The sequence below is a fragment of the Canis lupus genome, chromosome 1 (assembly GCF_048164855.1).
Source record: "Canis lupus baileyi chromosome 1, mCanLup2.hap1, whole genome shotgun sequence".
NCBI classification, from domain to species: domain Eukaryota; kingdom Metazoa; phylum Chordata; class Mammalia; order Carnivora; family Canidae; genus Canis; species Canis lupus.
The window spans coordinates 71744827-71765385 of NC_132838.1; the positions used below are offsets into that span (position 1 = coordinate 71744827).

Sequence of the window (20559 nt, forward strand, 5' to 3'; positions counted from 1 at the left end):
AGACAAAAAGCACTCAGAAGAATTCTCAGCAATAAAGATTCTGGATGTGAGCCCTAAGATGAAAGATACTGTACTGTAGGTGGGAGGTCTGGGGATTTCTGGAGACTTTAGAAGCAAGAGGTTTGCAGATATTTTCTGACACTATGGCTGAGTCTGTTTTGTTTTCACCTTGCTTTGTTTCCCTTTACCTTAGTTTCTTTTCTTTTCATAACAATTTTTAATTTTTTCAAAACTCAAATTCACTATTGCCATCACAGACTATTGCCACCAACACATTGCAACCCTCTCAGTGAGTGACATACATATCTCTAACCAAAAATGATGGTGTGTTTCAGTAATTTACTCATTAAAGGTACTGAAGTAATTTTGACCACATATGATGAAATTGGTGATTGTGAATATTTTTCTTAGAACTTCTGTGAGATGGCTTTGAAATGCCATCAATATCCCATCTATGTAAAATAATATTATTTTAAAAAGTCTCTCCAGAAATCCTTAATTTAACCATCTTTGCAAATAGTTTTAGTAAAGAGAAAAATGATTCCACCATTGTCCCATCTCCCTGACATCACTGAAGTGGTATGTAGTTTCCAGAAGACTTACAATATGTACAGAGATAATACAAAATGACTAGTCTGATGGCAGAGTGATGTCTCACTCATTTGAATGTCTGTCAGCAGCTATGGAGATATTTTGAATTAAAAGCAGTCACTTTAATTGATGAATGAAAACCAAGTAAATCTATCAGCTTTACATAGAAAAGTTACTAATATCTCCAATTTTAACACAGAATATCTAAAATAAACTAATATAAATTACAAAGTACTGAGTGGCTTTCTATTTTCATAAGCAAAAACGCAGTAGTCACATATAAAATTCTGAAAGATATTCTACCACGAATAGTCTTGTTTTTCTTTTTATGGGAGTCAAAGCTCCAGATCTGCTAATATCATCCATCCTTTAACTTGCAATTAAATATGGTTGCTTACAACTATTTATGGCTTATTTTGCCTCATTGATCTCCATCTTCTAGGGGAATCAGAGACCCAACATTACCCGGTGGTAACAATACTGAGTGCTAACCCCCCGATGTTTATAGCAGCGATGTCCACAATAGCCAAACTGTGGAAGCAGCCTCGGTGTCCATCGAAAGATGAATGGATAAAGAAGATGTGGTTTATGTATACAATGGAATATTACTCAGCCATTAGAAGCGACAAATACTCACCATTTGCTTCGATGTGGATGGAACTGGAGGGTATTATGCTGAGTGAAATAAGTCAATCGGAGAAGGACAAACATTATATGGTCTCATTCATTTGGGGAATATAAAAAATAATGAAAGGGAATAAAGGGGAAAGGAGAAAAAATGAGTGGGAAATATCAGAAAGGGAGACAGAACATGAGAGACTTGTAACTCTGGGAAACGAACTAGGGGGGAGTGGAAGGGGAGGTGGGCAGGGGTGGGGGTGACTGCGTGACGGGCACTGAGGGGGGCACTTGATGGGATGAGCACTGGGTGTTATTCTATTATGTTGGCAAATTGAACACCAATAAAAAATAAATTTATTAAAAAAAAAGATACTGAGTGCTAACCTTTGTGTCAGGCACTGTCTGGGGCGTTTTACCTCATTCAGTCTTTACAACAACTTTTTGAGGTAAGAAGTATAATTATTTGTATTTTAAACACAAAAAAATTGAAGCACAGAGAAGGTAAGTACCTTTCTCCTGGTCACAAAGGAAGGACAAGGTAGAGTTAGAATCCAAACTGTGACATTCTGAGTAGAGTTCATGCCATAGGCTGGTTGTAACTATCAAAATTCTTTCTGTCCCTGGAAGATTACAGAGTTCAACAAATGGAAAATGAAATTCAATGTTTAAGTTCTTTATTACTAATCAAACTAAAAGGAGGAAAGCATAAGACATGTCTCAGGAATTGTAGTTTAGTAAAAAATACAGTAATTTTAGTTTTTGATGTTAGTGAGAAACTAAAACATTACAAGATCACTATTCAATATAAAAATTCTGATGTTCTTATAACAAGCAAGACTTTTCTTTTTTAATGCTAAGTCATGTACTGTCTCCAAGTGATTTTTTGTATACAGGTAATACATTACAACTCTCAAGCAAGTACAGCCATATTATTAACCTGATGCATTAAATGGCAGCGTAAAGTCTGAATCTTATTCTATTGGAATTTTACTGTATTGATTTAAAGAAGTTGGCTGCTGAGATGAGCATGTTTGTACAGACTGTTCTTGGCCTGCTAGCATCAGTGGCATGGGATTGGACCTCCTGCTTAGTGGCTTTAAAACTTCCCTGAATATTTTACACCCACTGTGATTGAGTCATTCAACAACAAATTTCTTCATACGTCCTGAAAAAGGTTTATTAAGTTTGTGTGTGATGGGGAGACAAACAGCCTCAAAGGGCATGTCAGAAATCCTAGGGGATATTTCAATCTGTTTCTTGGTAAGAAATGTCCCTCACTCCAAAAATCACTGTGAAGAGACAAAGTTTCTGATGAGATTGTGCTGTCTACCTCAAGAATGCTGGGACTGAAAAAGATTGAGAACTACTGCGATTGCTAATGTAAGGATAAAGGAATTCCTTTGCCTCAGTCGTCTGTCTAATAGAGGGCAAAGTATGTATCTAGTGTTTTCATTTTTACAACTTGCCTAAAGAAGGTTCCAAAGGGATGTTTTATTGCTTTCATATTTAAGTGGTTGCTTCTCATGTCCATTTTGGGAGGAATATATGAGGCTGCAAATCTCTTTTCTGAGAAATATTTAAATAAACCAATAATATTTAAATAAACCAATAATCAATACCCAGTTAAATTATTTCATTAGCATCTACTACAAGGGTTTGCTAAACATTCTGACATTTTTACATTAAAGTCTGTTTGTTTGGATAAGGGTATGGTTAAAAAAAAGGAGGAATATGGTTAAAAAATAAAATGAGAAAAAATTAGCTATTTAAGAGATTCTGATTGGGGTCTTCACTCCAATATAGCAAATTTCTGGCAAACCCAGCATGTTTCTACTTACATTTTGCAGATAGCTCCTACAAGGCAGGCAAATTGTGGAAATGCTCTCTACAGTGCTGGTTGAGATAAGGTGTATTCCTAGATCTAATGAGAATATGAAAGGGTAGCATACTTGGGTCATGAAAGAATGCTTTCATGTGTTGTATTGTGGCATCATGTCTTTGGAATACAGTGAAAAGTGCTAAAAAGCACAGCTTTTCAGGGTCCGTTATTACATTTAGTCTAAGGATAAGACAGCTGACTGCTCACTAGATCATTCAGTAGTCACCATTTAAAATCCCCAGTGACAAATTCCCTCTAAGTGCTAGGAAGAGCTTTCTTTCTCCTTAGAAGAGCTAGTATTTTTTTTTTTTCTTTTCTTTTCCTAAGGGCAACCATATAGCTCAGTGTTTCTCAGCAGGGTGTTATGGCATTTCGGCATTTAGGAAATGTCCCCATGACAGCTGTTTAGGTATCCCAGTCTTCAGAGATTAATGCCACTTGGTCACTGTGACCACCCAAAGTGTCCACACACATTTCCAAATGCAGTAGCTGAGAAAACACTAAATAAATAGTTTACTTCCTTTGTTTTATCTACCAGGAAACTCAATCAAATTTGTCATTTAAAAAAATATCTAGGTAAGAACACTAAGTCCTATATATCTGCATTCTAACTTTCTCTCAGGCCTGAACTTCTAATTTAATTTATATTTTCCTTGGTTCTGAATTTCATTTTGTATTCTGATTTTATTGTGAGGACAATCCAAATCCTTTGTAGAACCAGAGGAAGTACACAAATAAATAAAGACAGCTTGACAGTTCAGAGGCATTACCCCCTTCATTCTTAACAGTAGTATTGACTTAATATCATTGTTATATGCAGTACCTGTTCTTAACTCCTACACGTAAAGTGACAGAAAAACTACTCTTCAGACACTCAGTTCTTAGGAATAAAGAATAAGCCAAAGAGAAGAAAATATTTTAAAAAAATATTTAATGAAAGTGACTATGTGTAAATAAAATACCATATTTATATAAAGTCTTTTTTTATATAACAGTAATTTTAAACAAAAGTATTTATTACTTTTAACATTTTATGAATCCTTTGGCTAAAAATATAAATTCTAAGGGCACTGGGTGACTCAGTAGGTTAAGTGTCTAACTCTTGATTTTGGCTCAGGGCCATGAGATAGAGCCCTACACCGGGTGTAGAGCCTACAACTAAAGATTCTCTCTCTCCATCTGCCCCTCTCTCCCCACCCCTTGGCTCATCCTCATGCATGCTTGCTTTCTCTCAAAAAAAAAAAATGTATATATATATATATATATATATATTCTATATAAAGTTAATTTTCACATGTACCTTCATGTTAGATGAAAAATTCTGAAAGAAATCTAATCATACACTTCCCATTTTCTATATAAGTAGAAGTGGTTTTGGTTCTGATTTAACTGCATGATTCCCTCAGATTTCTCATTTTTTTGGCAAACTTTTATTAAGGGAAACTGTTAAGCAGCTCAACATTATTCAATCTAGATACGGATTTGCCTTTTAATATAAGACATTCTTAGCGACAGCAGTGCTCCAAATGGCATTCTGTTTTTTACACTTGTTTGTACAGCACTTATAGTCTTAGTAGCCGCTTTTGATGGAGTATTTAGAGAAGATCCTATTGAGTGACTTCTAAATACTAAAGATGTCAGTATCCTATGTTCTCTTACCTTAGAAGTACAAACAGCTACATTGGCGGGAAGCTGGGAAAACTGCTTCAATTCAAACACATCCCGTGCTGCCCATCGGCTCATGTGATTTTCAGCTTTGCTGGATCCAATCACAGTCTGGTTGGAGTGAATATAAGCCACTTCCTGAACACCATCTGAGAGGCAATTGGTGTTTATTAAGTGATGTCTCATTGTGAAACAATATGGTTCCATGGCACTTTAAAAATTATCAGCTACATATTAAAAAAGAGGTTATATTTTATTTTTAATCCTCAAGAAAAACACTGAGTTCATATGTTAACATCACAATATTCTATTTTTTAAAAAATTGAAAAGAGTTTATATATTTGTCTAGGTTAACTTGGAAATGACTTATCAATATGAGAACTTCTGAGATTAGATAACAATATTTAAACTTGAAATGAGGGGTTTAGCTAAGAGAAAAGTCACAGTGAAGGGTCATCTCTATGGATTTGTTGTTTCTGTTGGTTAAAAAAAAACCTGTTTACTAATTTAAACAGCAGTGCTTGGCCTCATCTATCTGTTCCTTTAAACATGTACTTGATTACAGCAGTGGAGGGGGAATATGGGGTTTATGACCAGGGAGTTTCATTTGGTTGGCTTTGCTAGTTTTACTGTTTGTATTTTGTCTTTTTTTTTTTTTTTTTTTTTTTTGTATTTTGTCTTTTTGTACATATGCCAGAGAATGTCAAGATTGGGAGCTTTTTAGGAAATGAAAAAAATTAACTTACAGCCTTTATCTGAAGGAGTTTAAAAAATGGCTCCTTTTTTTTTTTTTTTTTTTTTTTTTTATTGCTTTGCTCCTAGGTACCTATAATTTACTTTTAAATTGTGGTCATAAAAGAGAAGGCTAGAACTGAGGTCTGTGAAGGCTCCCTCAAACATCTCTGGCAATGAACCTTAATTATGACCTTCAACACGTGCTATTTCAGTCCTGAACCTCTTTCAATGAAAACTGACAATCGTAAGAAAAACAAGATGTTGTTAAATAAGATAACAAAAAGAAAAACTATGATAACATCCTCCTTAAATCTCTTAATATCAGGTAGTGTGTATATTCAAAGATTCTTCTGTTAGAAAACTTACTTGGATTTTTCTTAATTTTGATACATGTTTTATGCATTATTCAAAATAGTATTAGTCCCACACTACTAACATCTTTTACACAGTAAAAAACAAAAACAAAACTCAGTTGATCTTTTAAAGTACAGTTTATGCAACAATTCCTCATACCTAAATCTAATTAGAGCAGACAAACCAAAGGATAGTCCAGTGCTTAGGTACAAGGGTTATCAAAATATATATCATAATGAACTTTTGAATAACCACAAAAGAAAGTTTGATATGTAAGTCAAACACAATGATTGAATTTCTGTAACAAACTATCCTTGCTTATATATCAGCTTCTTTCACATAGTTTTTTTTGGGAATGAGTCAGATACTTTCAAAGCAATGATAACTTTTAAAATCACTAAACAGATTCTCAGCAGATGGTGGTGGCAGGGGAAGCAATTTTTCAATCTCCGAATCCTTACATAAAACAGCCAGCAATTAGTGAGCAAAACAAAAAGCCACGGAAAACCATACAACAAATGAAGATAACAAGACACCCCCCCATGAACCCTAAAATAAAAATAGATGGGGACAATCCACCAATAGCTACACTGTGCACAACATCACAGTGTGGTGTAGGAAGCAACAGGGTGGCATCTAGTGGATCTGAGAACAGGAGAGCGTAGGATAGCCAACAGGTGTGCCCTGGACAGCACAGTGGGCCACTTGGAGATAAGTAGATGAACCTGGGAAGGTTTTCCATTCTCCAGTGCTGAGTGGGTGCAGGGTGCTTATGATAAGAAAGCCTGAGAAACTGAAGCAAACTAGCTCTTAGAACTTCCCCAACTGACCCACCAAGGCTCCCATGTTAGGGCCACACAATAAAGGAAAACTGTGGGGAAGGAGTCAAAATGAACAGGATAGGAAGATTAGGAATGAGGGAAAGAGAAGGTCTAGAGCAAAGCAGTGGGTATGACAGAGGCAGTAAATGCCACCACAGTTCTGAGCACCCTACAAAAAAAAGATATGGATCTTTGCGAAATTAGAAAAAAATTCCTAAACTCTTTCTTGCTTAAAAAATTCAGAGAAAATTATTTCCATAAAAATGAGCCAAGAGGGTCAAATCTCATAAAAATTACCATAAGAGAAAAAATAATAAACAGCAGAATGAAAATATGCCATAAACACAAGCTCACAAAGCAGTTTAAAATTGTAACTGATTTCAAAACAAAGTATAACATAATAAGAAAACCTCAGAATGGGTGACAGGACTCAGGAAAGATTTAGAAATTAAAAAATATATCAGAAATGAAGACTAAACTAGAAGGAACATAAAGAGGGAGTTAACACAATAACTAATGCTTAAAGAAAAATGGAAGGATATTTTTAAAAAGCGAAAAGAAATGAAAAAGACAAAAATGGATTTGAGACATGACAAATACTGAAGACAGGCAAAGGAAATTGAATACTTGAATAACAGGAGTCTCTAACGAAGAAAGCCAAGGCAAAGGAACAGAAAAAGTAACTTAAAAATACTAGTACAAGGTATGTCTCGGTGGCTCAGTGGTTGAGCACCTAACTTTTGGCCCAAGGCGTGATCCCAGGGTCCTGGGATTGAGTCCTGCATCGGGCTCCCTGCATGGGGCCTGCTTCTCCTCTGCCTGTGTTTCTGCCTCTCTCTCTGGGTCTCTCATGAATAAATAAAATCTTAAAAAAAAAAAAATACTAGTACAAGAAAGCTTTCCTGAAATAAAAACTGAGTTGAAAATATATTACGGCAATATTGACCCAGAATAACCAATACTGCAATGGACTAAATGTTTGTGCCCCTCCAAAATTCGTATGTTGAAGCCCCAATCCCTAGAGTGATGGTACTTGGGGGTTGGGCCTTTGGGAGGTAAGTAAGTCATGAGGGTGGAGCACTAATGAATGGGACTAGTGCCCTTAAAAAAAGAGACACAAGAGAGATGATTTCTGTCTCTACCATGTGAGGACACAGCAAGATGGCAGCCTTCTGTAGGCCAGGATGAGGGCCTTAACCAAGAACCTAACCATGTTGGCATCCTGATCTTGGATTTCTACTCTCCAGAAGTAGGAGAAACAAATGTTTAAGCCACCCAGTCTATAGTAGTTTGTTAGAGCAACTCGAACTATGACAAACATTCAAACACAATCTAATAAATTTACTGGACAATAATGAAAAGAAAGGAAATTCTTTTGGGCATCAAGGGGGAACAAAAAGAACATGTGATACAACACTTCATGCCAAAAGTATTTACAATACTTAAGAAAGTGTGAGTCAACGATTTTTTATCTGGCAAAAATGACTTTTAAGTATAAAGGGCACAAACTGTTACCAGTAGGAATCTCAGGGAATATTATTCTCATGAGTGCTGCCTGAGGGATCTACTAGAAAATAAGCTTTGACAACCAAACTGACTGGAAAGACATTGAAAAAGGACTGAGGAGGAGCACTAATTTTTAGTTACCTACAGGTCAAGACTAAATGAAGTCTGGTGGGGGCTGTGATTCAGATGGGGCACATGGAGAGGTCCTGGGGTGGATGACAAAGTTCTCTATGTTGATCTAGGTGGTCTTCCTTTACCCTGATATCCACCCACTTCCTCATTTGTGCCTCAATGTAGCAGCTTGATTACAGAACTATTTTACAAGCTAATTCAAGAATCTCTTACAGAACTATTTGCGAAAAACAAATATGTAACAAAGTTTTCAAAATGTATCTATAGTTACCTAAAAATTTATCCATTGATTCATTCATTCCCTCTTGATTGACAGCTCTCTCATTTGAAAATTTCATTGATTTTCTTGGCACAAACATGCTATTTTTCTTGTGGTTAGACAATTTTGAAGAGAAACTGATTCTATCTTTTATAGTTTTTGGTGTATGGCTCTGTTTAGAGAAACTGATGTGGTGAACAGTTAAATCGTCATCTGAGGATGAAAAGTCATCAACAGCCTGAGAGTTACAATCTCCATCTGCTGCATAAAGTTGATATGTTTTCGTCATTGTTTTAGGAAAAGTGCGAAGTTCTTTTTTATTTTCCTTTTTTCTCTTAAACCTCAAAGAACTTGTAGCTTTTCGCTTCCTTACTCCTGACTCAGAGGAAATTTCAATGTCATCAGACTCATCACTAATATCACTACTTCCTTTTCTTTTCATAATAGATTTCAGGGTCACATTCTCAGGATTTAATTGTTTTGAAATTGATCTCTTTCCTTTGACATCAGTCTTTCTATCATCACCATTATTTCTTATTTTTATAGGATTTTCTGTTTCAGAATCTTGAGATCCATCCACGAGTGGCTTAAACTTTATACCATTCTTAGGGCATCTCTGAGTTGTATATTGTGTGGGAAAGATGACATCATTATCTTCTACTTCTGTGGCACTGTGTAAAATGCAATGGTGGTCAGCTGTATTTTTAAATTTTTTCTCATCATCAGACTCAGAAGAAATATTTTGTTCAAAAATTTTCTCACTTTTATCAAAAGTACATTTTTCATTTGGATTTAGGATGTTAGTTAATTTCTGATGTTGTGAAGTACCAAGAGAGTCATGACTTTTCTGATAACCAACATCTTTGGCTTCTACTGAAAGACACATGGGCTGTTCATCAGAACTTTCATCATCAGAGGCAATATTTCCATCACTGTTCTCAAATGCTTTACATTTTGTTTCAAACAATTTAGAGAAACCACAATGGAGTAAGGTAAGCTGTCCAGGAGAACCTGAAGCTTTACTTGAGTCAGATGCTTTGTTTTTAGCAGTCTTTATTCTTGAGTTTCCCAATGATTCATCATCACTAAAATCACTGCAGAGATCACATGTTTCTTTTGTTGGCAACTCTGCAGGTTGTTCTAGACCTCTGTGTTCTTGACAGTCAGGCTCTCTAGACTATATAAGAAACAGTCACAGAAACATTAGAAAATGTCAAGATAGTATCAAATCTATCACATTGGAAGGGAATTAAATTTGGGCACATAACTAATATATCACTTGATATTTTCTAAAAGTACAATTTTTTATAAACAAATGTACAGAATATTACAGTCTAGTACAGTCTTTTTTCAAGTTGAATAACTTTCCAAAATAAATAAAAGTTTATACAGAATACGAGGTAATCGAATTATCTATATGGAAAACACAGAGCAGAGCAGTCACCTTCTAAGATGTAGGGACTGATTCTGGTCTCAAAAGTGAAAAGTACACAACTTGCTTACTATATAGTCCAGCACACATTTCCAATCACACTTTAAGAAAAAAACAAATGTGTAGGCATTAACAAAGTAAGGAATTCACAAGTGGGAAATTGTTCTAACAGATTAAAAATATTAAGATCTGACAGGATCTTGACCATCAGAAATAAAATATTTTGGGTATTCTGAAGTAAAATTTGCTACAAATTGAAATCCAGAATTTATTATTTTTACATCAATCAGAGCTAAATATATCCTTCAGTTTCTTGAAACGGAGACTTTATTATTTATTAGTAAAAGATTTTGGGAAAGTATTATCAAGTAATACTTTTTTAATCCAGTAATACTTCTGCCAACATTGCTACTCATGTATTTCTATAAAGTTAGATAAATACTTATCCCATATTCCAAATCATTAAGCTGGTATAAATGTATAGTTAAATCCCTAAAGGCAGGAAAAAATCAGCAAGAATAATAACAAAAAACTTTCTCTATGTACATTCTTTACTTTTAAAGAGGCCTTATGATGACAATATAGATTTTGTAGAATGTGAGATGACAAACTACCAAAAAGATCACAAGATCAAGGACTCAAATAAAATAAAATATTTGAGTCAGAGAATAATTTTGATGTTTGGATTTCATAATCTTAAACATATTTTATTATTTTTCCATTTAGTATTTTGTTTAGTGAAAACCTATTTAGTTAGGTTGGATTGTTAACCTATTCAGTGTATTTATTTTTGAATTTATAGTTTGGTATAGTTAAAATTCCAGTTTGGATGTAAATGACTGGTGAATTGTTCTTGACTTTGTTCTTATTATATGAAATGTTAAGTTAGCCTAAATGGTTAATTTAACTGACAGGCCTCTGATTTTGTGTCCTTGACTTTTTTTAAGACCTTTTTCTTTATACATTGAAAAAATGAAAAAAAAAAAAAAAAAAAAAGGAAAAATAACTTAAAATTGTCCCAATAAATGTTTTCTAGGAGTCCTAGTTTACAGATTCAAAAATTGCATACCATCTCTTGTTTGTGTACTGGAGGTTCCTCTTTCAACCATGTTGTAGCTGTCATGATTCCTGCCTCCACTTTGCCTTCTCTCTATTAAGAATGCAAATAACTGTAAAATATGGGGTAAAAACAACCAGACAAACAATAGCAATAGCATATGAAAACTTGGAGTTAAGAAAGGCAGACTGAGATCAGGATGCTTTACCTCTTTTTTTAAAATATGGAATGCTTCATGATTTTGTGTGGCATCCTTACACAGGGGCCATGCTAATCTTCTCTGTGTCATTCCAATTTTAGTATATGTGCTGCCAAAGCAAGCACTGCTTTAGCTTCCTTAATGTTATTTTTCAATTTTGTTAATACAAACTCATATACAGTTTACACCTTTTTTTTTTTTTTTTTAAGATTTATTTATTCATGAGAGACACAGAGAGAGAGAGGGAGAGAGAGAGGCAGAGACACAGGCAGAGGGAGAAGCAGGCTCCATGCAGGGAGCCTGACATGGGACTGGATCCCGGGTCTCCAGGATCATGCCCCGGGCTGAAGGCGGCGCTAAACCACTGAGCCACCCGGGCTGCCCCAGTTTACACATTTTAAAATGCTCATAATTCTTAGGTAGTAGAGAGATATAGTGGAAGTGTGCTGGACTCATAAAGTACTCTAATTTCTTGAATTAAAGTTTCTTTTTCAGATAGAAAATAATACCTGATAGCCAACTCCACTAATTATTCTAGTAGGGGAATGAGAATAAAAAAATATATATTTACCCAGTAACGATATCCATAGTAACTGCATAATAGTCTACATAACAGTTGTAGTAAGAAGATATTATTAGCATCTCAAACCCTACAGATAATATTGAATATTGGGAACTTGATATTGTAGCCTATATTGCTAGTGTATTTATTGTTCATATTCATTAAAATGTTTATTGATTCCTTTGGTGTAATAAACATCAAATGAAAAGGCCTATCTAATATGAAACTAAAAAAAAAATCTTCATCTGTAACAGCCTTCTTATATATATTGGGAAAGTATTTATGCTTTTAAAGATTTTGGTATACCATTCAGCAAAGGTATTTAATGGCCTAGATTCTAGAATATTAAATTCTCCTTCAAAAGGAAATAAACTTATTTCTCTTTTTAAGGCTTTATTTGTTGACTAAACAAGGGGAAATACTACTATCGTCACTAGAGTTACAAATGCCCAACTTAGACATATATACCCATGGCATGGTTCCAGCCACCTGGTATCCAAGGTAACAAGAATCTCCCCTCCAGAACTGTAGAGAATAATAAACAGTTCTTTGAGATCTTTTCTCCCAATGCCAAGAGGCTATTTCTGCAAGGGAAGTGTGTGTGTGTGTGTGGGGGGGGGGGGGGTGTCCCCTCCCTGTACTGTCTTTATCCCTTCAACAGAAGCCAAGTGGCTACAACAAATGGAACTGGCAGCACCAGAAATCTCAATCCTGTGGGAAGCCCTTTGTGATAGGTAACGGCAACTCCAGTCTTCTGTTTCTCAGGCCAAAAATCTTGTTTCTCAGACCTTATATCTAATTCATTAGCAAAAACTGTCAGCACCACCTAGGTAATATATACAGAATGCAGCCACTTCTCACACCATCCACCACTCTTGCTCGGATCCAAACCCTCATCATCTGTTGGCTGAATTATTGTAGTATCCTCCTACCTGGTGTGTTGCTTCTGCTTTTGCACTTCTGTAGCTTAATTCTTAATATTTAGTCTAGATTGGGGAGTCAGATTCTGTTTTTCTTCTATTCAGAAGCCACTAATCGCTTTTTGTCTAAGTCAGGGTTCCCACATGATCTGGCTTCCTGTCATCTCTCTGGCCCCATCGCTTGCTCTCCTCCTCACTCCACGCCAGTCACTCTGGCTTTCCTGCCATCTTGAAATTCTGCTGGGCATGCTCCTCCTGTGGAACCTCTGTATTTGTTCTTCTGTAAAACACATCTTCCTCCTTCATCTTCTCAAGGAATCAATTGAAACCTCAAGTGAGCACTTTCTTGGCTACTCTATCTAAAACTGCAATGCTTTTTCCTTGACAGTTTTCCTATTTCCCTCCCCTGCTCTATTTTTTTAAAATTAGGATATAATTTACATATAACACTATGTACATTTAAGGTGTACAACATGTTTTGATATTTATATATTGCAATATGATTACCACTATAGCTTTAGCTAACACCTCTATCATGCCACAGAATGATCATTACTTTTTTGTGGTGAGAACATTTAAAATCTATTCCATTAACAATTTGGTTTATAAAATAGTATCATTTGACTATAATCATGATGCTGGGCATTAGTTCTCCAGAAGTCATTCATCTTCTACCTGCTATATTTTTGTGCTTAGAGCCTACTGTCATAACATACTACACGCATCATTTTTTCTGTAAATTGTTTGTTTCCTCAGAATAGAATGTAAGTTTTTTATAGGTAGGACTTTTTGTGTATTTATTCATTTCTGTATGCCTAGCTTTAGGATGTATAATACCTGACATTTAGCATATACTCACTAAATATTTGTGAAATTAGTTCTCAATATCTATCTCTAAAGGGAAACTTGATATAGAGAACAAGTCAGTGCAAAGTAGAACTAAATTGCCTGGAAATCATCAGATTAAAAGTGTTTTATAAATAAACATTTCTACATCTTAAAACATTTTAAAAGGAATTTTCTATAATCTTTAAAAATTAAAAATATCTCAGGAAGTGAAATAATTCTTTTATTCTGAGATATATGCTTCCATTATATAGGGCTTGGAATAATAATATTTTAAAACATTGGCCAAAAGCAACATGAATCTAACTATGCCTGAATTAATTATCTATCTATCTATCTATCTATCTATCTATCTATCTATCGGGAGAGACATTTATTTTAACCTGTAAACATTTGGACTGAATAATTTTAAATTCTGGCTGATAACACAAGAGCAATTTTATTTTTATTTATTTATTTATTTTTAAAGATTTCAGTTATTTATTCATGAGAGACACAAGAGAGAGGCAGAGACATAGGCAGAGGGAGAAGCAGGCTCCCTGCAGGGAGCCTGATGCAGGACTTGATCCCAGGACCCTGGGATCACGACCTGAACCAAAGGCAGATGTTCAACTACTGAGCCAAATAGGTGTCCCCAGAAGAGCAGTTTTAATTCAAAATTTAATACTGCGGTGCTGATGATGTGCCTACTGGTAAGAAGTTAAGCACATGTTACCACAAACAAAATATAAGACACGGAGAGTCCTGTCATTAATAAACAATCCTGGAGGAAAAATAAGATATACTTAGGACAACCAGAAAACAAGAGAACTTTCCATTTAATAAGTTGTCATACTGAATGTCTTACCCTAACATTTCCTTAAGGGATAGGTTGCTATTCTGATAAAATATAGAACTTGAATATTTGATAAATGACAAAAAAGAGGATAAGTAATATAATACTAACAAACTTCATAGGCAATAATTTCAAATGAGAAACACAAATAGGAGATGGTATGTTGGGTACTGCTCTGAGAAGGAAGTATATCTGAGGGGGGCCCCGAAATACTAACAAGGCTACTTTATAAAAGAGGAATGGGAAAGAATGAGTCCATGAAAGAGCATATTCAAAAGAAGAAAAAGGTAGAGGAACTTATTTTTAAAATTTATTTTTAAGTCATTTCTACATCCAACATGGGGCTTGAACTCACGACTCTGAGATCAAGAGTTGCATGTTTTTCTGACTGACTCAGACAGGCACCCCAGGACAGGGGGGACTTCAAATGGGACACTCAATTGAAATCAAATAGTTACCATAAAATTAAATTCAGCAGTACATGAGGTACTGCGTAACAGTTGCAATATTCTCAGGATACACACATACGTGCCTCCTTCTTAGCCATCTTACCATGCTTACTGATATTACATGTTCATTATGTAAGTATTCTCTTTTACCTCTTGTCAAGATGGTCTAAGTTCTTTAAGCACAGGGACCAATTGTTCTTGACCTGTTTTTATAAAACTGATGAAATCAATAAAGTATGTGAAGGCTTTACTACAAAGTCCTGGAAGTTAAGGAAAATGTCTTTGAGTTTTCTGAGACTCATTTTCCTTGTCTACATGATGAGGGGATTGAGAAAGAGGATATTTCAGGATTTTATGATACATCAATATCGACTAGAAAATAGGCTAATACCCTTAGTATCCTGATATATCAAAGAACTTAAGCTAGGTTTTAAAAAAAAAAGATATAAATTTCTGTTTGAAGAATAAGAAACATCTGTATGCTGAGGATGAACATAACTGGGAGAGTCTGAAATATTGGTGTGGAATTTTTATTGGGAACAGAAAACAAAAATCTCCATGAGACATGAGAGTGTATCTCAGGGAGTATTTGGTAATTCTTAATCAAAACACATTTTATATTTTTGTTTATTTAGGAAAGTCTCTCCTTTTTTTTTTTTTTAGTTCCTGACTTTAGCAGCTGTTTTCAAAATAATATACTTTTCTTTCCAGTCTGAAAATGGTCTTGGAGGTCATACTATCTAATATATGTATCTGTATTTGTATATATACATTATTTACAATTATGCATAGGGAAATCTTAGCTTAGAGGTACAATAATTAATTTATTTTTCTAAAAGTAGAAATCCTAAACACAGGCATTTTTTATCAGGAAAACCACAAATTTCTCTGAAAAGGTACTAGCAATTATATTTCAAGTTTCCTGAGGAAGAAAACTATATTTAAAACATTACTGAAAAGATCAGGGAACAATTTCACACCTCTAGGATGTCCCTCGTAAGACAAGACCCTTGAGACCTTAGTTTGAAGAGATTATAGACCCCAAACAGCTCTCCTCGATGCTCTTTTGATCCTTGAACTGCTTCAAAATATCGCTTGGCATTTTCACTTCCAACCACCACACAGTGAAGTTGCTAAAACAGAAAAAACACAAGATATTTTTGAAGTGTTTGCTCCAACAATATGTCAGAATTTCCTGGCATTCTCTGTATATACACAGCTTTAGCTGGAGAGGCAGAATCTCCTTAGGGAAGAAAATTTATTTTAATTTCCCTGGCAGATGTTGCCATTATGGTGAAATAATAGTAATTGGGCCAGTTTTATTGAAGAAGAGATCTTGAGATTTTACATTTCCTATTTTATCTGTTTTCTACCAACTGAATCAAGATCCCATCAGTATGCAATATTCACTTAATGTAAAATGTTTAATGATAAAAGCATACATTTGAATACACTTTTCTCCTTTCAAGACTCATTAAAATAGGAGCTACAAAAATCATCAGTATTTCACCAAAGTTAAATTACAACCTAAGTAACTGAAACATCAAATGGACCTACTTTAAGGAAAGCTAACACAAGGAAAGACCTTACTCTTTTAACACTTGAAGGTCATGAAAGACAAGTAAAGCTTGGGTAACCACTCCAGGTTAAAGAAAACTAAAGAGACATGAAAAGAAATACTCTATAATCATTATCCTGGACTGGATCCTGAACCAGAAAAGAAAAAGAAGAGGTGAAATTGCAAGGAAAATTGGTGAAATCTGATTGAGTTTTGTGGATTACAAATTAATGTTGTATCACTGCAGTGTTAGTTCCTTGATTTGGATAACTGCATTTTGGAGAGGAAAGTAGGGGTGGAAAGCAAGTGCAGAATGACACACAAAACTGAGTGCTTATATGCATAAAATTATTTTTATATGTATATATTAATAGGAGAGTGTCCTTCCCCTTGAGGGAGATACACACTAGAAAACTGAGCAGTGATAAATCTGCAACCTTCTCTCAAATGGTTCAGAAAAATAAAGATCATGGCTGAAAGAGAAAAGCAAATGTGATAAAATGTTAACAACTTGGGAATTTGGGTGAAGTTAATTGGGTGTTCTTTGAGCTATTCTTGCAATTTGCAATTCTTCTGCAAATAAAAATGTATTTCTAAATTATATGAAATACAATGATGAAAGGTGAATTTCCGAATGCCAAACTTTAGAATATATGAAATGCTCTAAACATGAAGGAGTATAGTTTCTATGTAAGTGATGTTTTTATTTTTTTTAAGTATAAAATATCTGAATGCAATATTACAACAAATGCAAACAAAAATATCAAAGTGAAAGAAAGCCCATCTTGAATAATACCAATCATCTTTTATCAGTCTTGGTAACATTGTGATATTTAGGCATATCCTTCCAGATCTTTTTTCACTGTAGTTAAAGCTATTTATATATACACATATAAATAACTTTATGCATCAATATAATTGATGTACTTGTTCTGCAAGTTGGTTGTTTTGGTCCCACTTAAAATGTCTTAGAGGTCACTTGATGGGATGAGCACTGGGTGTTACACGATATGTTGGCAAATTGAATTTAAATTAAAAAAAGAATGTCTTAGAGGTCTTGCCAGAACAGTACATCTACTCTATAATTTTTTTTTCTGTTCTGTGCATCAGAATTTATCTTATCATCTTTCTACTACTGGACATTTAGGCTGTTTTTTTTTTTCATTTTTTAAAACAAATACTAACAATGCTGAATATAAATCCTTATCATCCTTCACTGTATGTATATGAGAGTATTTCTGTCAGATAGGAAAAAAGTACTATGTGGTTTTTTTTTAAGATTTATTTATTTATGATAGACATAGAGAGAGAGAGAGAGAGAGAGAGAGGCAAAGACACAGGAGGAGGGAGAAGCAGCTCCATGAGGGGAGCCCGACGTGGGACTGGATCCCAGGACTCCAGGATCGCGCCCTGGGCCAAAGACAGGCGCTAAACCACTGAGCCACCCAGGGGATCCCCGGTGCTATGTGTTTTAAAACGTTATTAACTTAGCCTATAAAATAAATGGACCAAGTTATATTCTCAAAAATAGCATGAGTACCTCTTTACAAATACCCCCACCAACAATGAATAGCACCAATGTCCCTACCTCCCTAAACCCCCCCCCCAAAACCCCACACACCAAAAGGGGGGTATGTATACCACAGTATTGTCTTATATTCCTAGACTAAAACTGTAGTTAGGCATCCTTTCATATATGTGTTAACCATTTATATTTTTTCTTCAATAAAATGTCTAATCATAGTCTTTTTATTGGCTTGTGAAAGTTCTTTATGTACTATAGATGCTAATCCTTTGCTTATTATATATATGGAAATTTTCCTCCCAGATACTTTTTAAATTTGGCTTGTAGGTCCTTTGTCATGCAGAAATTTCACATAAAAATGCTAGTTAAATTTATTTATTTATTTATTTTTAAAGATTTATTTATTTATTTATGATAGACATAGAGAAAGAGAGAGGCAGAGATACAGGAAGATGGAGAAGCAGGCTCCATGCCGGGAACCTGACACGGGACTCGATCCCGGGACTCCAGGATCACGCCCTGGGCCAAAGGCAGGCGCCAAACCGCTGAGCCACCCAGGGATCCCCCTAGTTAAATTTATAATATTTGCCTTTGAGGCTGTATTAGTTCCCTAAGACTGCTTTAACAAAATGCCTCAAACTGGGTGGCTTAAAACAACAAAAATTGATTCTCTCACAGTTCTGGAGGCTAAAGTCTGAAATCAAGATGTTGGCAGGACCATGCTCCCTCTGAAGTTTCCAAGTGAAGACCCTTCCTAATGTCTAGAGGTTCCTGCCAATTCTTGATATTTTGGTTTGAAACCACATCACTCCAATCTCTGCCTCCTTCATCACATGGCATTCTTCCTAGCATCAGTTTGTATCCAAATTTCCTTCTTATAAGGATATCAGTCATGGCAGTAGGGCCCACTCAAATCCAGTATGACCTTATTTTAACTTGATTACATCTGCAAAAACCCTACTTCCAAATAAGATCCCCTTCATGGTAACACATAGGGCTAGGGCTTTAACATACCTTTTCTTTGGAGGGGAGCACACAATTCAACTTCTAACAAAGACTTTATTAAAGATTTTTACATTCATGTTCATAAGAGATATTGGTCTATAATTTTCTGTTCTTGTAATATATTTGTCACGTTTTGGCATCGTTTTTCTATCTTTCTAAAACAAGTTATGTGTTCCCTCATCTTTTGCTTTCCAAAAAGAATGTTAATTGTTTGACAGAATTCACTGTCTAGGTTAGGATCTTGTTTTACAAGAAAAGCCTGAATTAAAACTTTACTTTCTTTGACCACATAAGGCATCATTTTCTCTCATTTGAAATGATAGCTCCTAAGTATCCAGAATCACTAATACGAAGTTAGATGTTTATCTAATTCTAGTACTATTATAGGTAATTTTTTTTTCTCTCCAGAAGGTTTATCTCTGGAAATTTAAAGGATTTTTCACTCTATCCTTTATGTTTTATAATAATAGAAAGACAGTGTAAGTGTAGATCTATTTTCATTTAGCACTCAGTGGGCCCATTAATTCTTGGACTCTTGTTTTCTATTTTTTATGTGCTTCTTTGGGTTTCTTTCCTTCCCTTCCTTCTAGTCCCCTCTTTGACTATAAGACTAGTATCAGAACTTTTAGATCTAGCATTCATTTCCCCTAGCTTTTCTTACATGAATTCTATCTTTGTCTTTTTGCTCTGTAATCTAGAACAACTGTTGGCTCTTTTAGAGGAAAACTTTGCTCTCTGCTACTCAGGCTGTTTCCGGAGTTCTTCATTTTCTGGATGCTAATGGATTCCTTTTCTGGTAATCTGTTCTTATCTCTAGGAAGCTACAACCTAGGAGGGCAGAAGGAGAGAATCACCAAGCCGACTCCTCACTGAGTGCATATCCGGAAGTGGGGTTTGATCAATCCCACAACCAATGAGATCATGACCTGAGCCAAAATCAAGTCAGAAACTTAATGACTGAACCACACAGGGGTTCCTCTTACCTTTTGAAAAATATTACTTATATATTTTTAAAATCTTTTTTACTCTTTTCTATTAATTTTTATTTTCTCTGATGTTAATTCTTCTTCTTCTTCCTCTTTTCCTTTTTGAGTGCCTAGAATAGTTCCTCTGGCTCTTGTAACAAATTACAAACTTGGTGTCTTAAAACAAAAGAAATTTACTCCTACAGTTCTGGAGTCCAGAAGTCTGAAATCAGTATCACTGGGCTGAAATCAAGGTTTTGGCAGGGCCATGCTCTCTGTAGATGCTCTACAGAATCCATTCCTTGCCTCTTCTAGTTCCTGGTGACTGCCAGCATTCCTTAGCTTGTGACCACATCACTCCAACTTTTGCCTCTGTGATAACATTGTTTTCTCTTCTGTGTCAGATTTCCCTTTGCTTTTTTCTTATAAGGACACTTGTGATTTAGAGCCCAACTGGCTAATCCAGGCTACCTGCTCCATTGCAAAATTCTTAATCACATCTGCAAAGACCCTTTTTTTCAACATAAAGTAACATTTATAGGTTCCAGGGATTAGAGTTTGATATCTTTCAGGGCCATTTTCATAGTGTTTCTTTTCCTAAACTGTTCAACAATTATTTTTTTGTTGGGTACTCATCTGTCTT

General features: G+C 35.1%; 1 protein-coding gene, 1 long non-coding RNA gene and 1 other non-coding gene across 8 annotated transcripts in view; 1 reads left to right on the forward strand and 2 right to left on the reverse strand.

The window, feature by feature from the left end:
• Positions 1 to 20559, reverse strand: part of ERCC6L2 (ERCC excision repair 6 like 2) — a 160171-nt gene that overhangs the window by 25574 nt on the left and 114038 nt on the right. For all 5 annotated transcript variants that reach the window (XM_072834593.1, XM_072834591.1, XM_072834603.1 and 2 more), the window contains 4 exons: positions 15844 to 15996; positions 11065 to 11145; positions 8576 to 9740; positions 4751 to 4905 (listed from right to left, as the gene is read on the reverse strand). In XM_072834593.1, coding sequence (XP_072690694.1) covers positions 4751 to 4905; positions 8576 to 9740; positions 11065 to 11145; positions 15844 to 15996 — 1554 coding nt within the window. The remainder of the gene's footprint in view (positions 1 to 4750; positions 4906 to 8575; positions 9741 to 11064; positions 11146 to 15843; positions 15997 to 20559) is intronic.
• LOC140609161 (U6 spliceosomal RNA) lies at positions 11270 to 11376 on the reverse strand. The gene has a single exon (XR_012011105.1). It is a non-coding gene; the product is annotated as a U6 spliceosomal RNA (small nuclear RNA).
• LOC140638074 (uncharacterized) overlaps positions 12373 to 20559 on the forward strand; it is a 30937-nt gene continuing 22750 nt past the window's right edge. For both annotated transcript variants that reach the window (XR_012035257.1, XR_012035258.1), the window contains exon 1: positions 12373 to 12547. This is a non-coding gene — a long non-coding RNA (uncharacterized lncRNA). The remainder of the gene's footprint in view (positions 12548 to 20559) is intronic.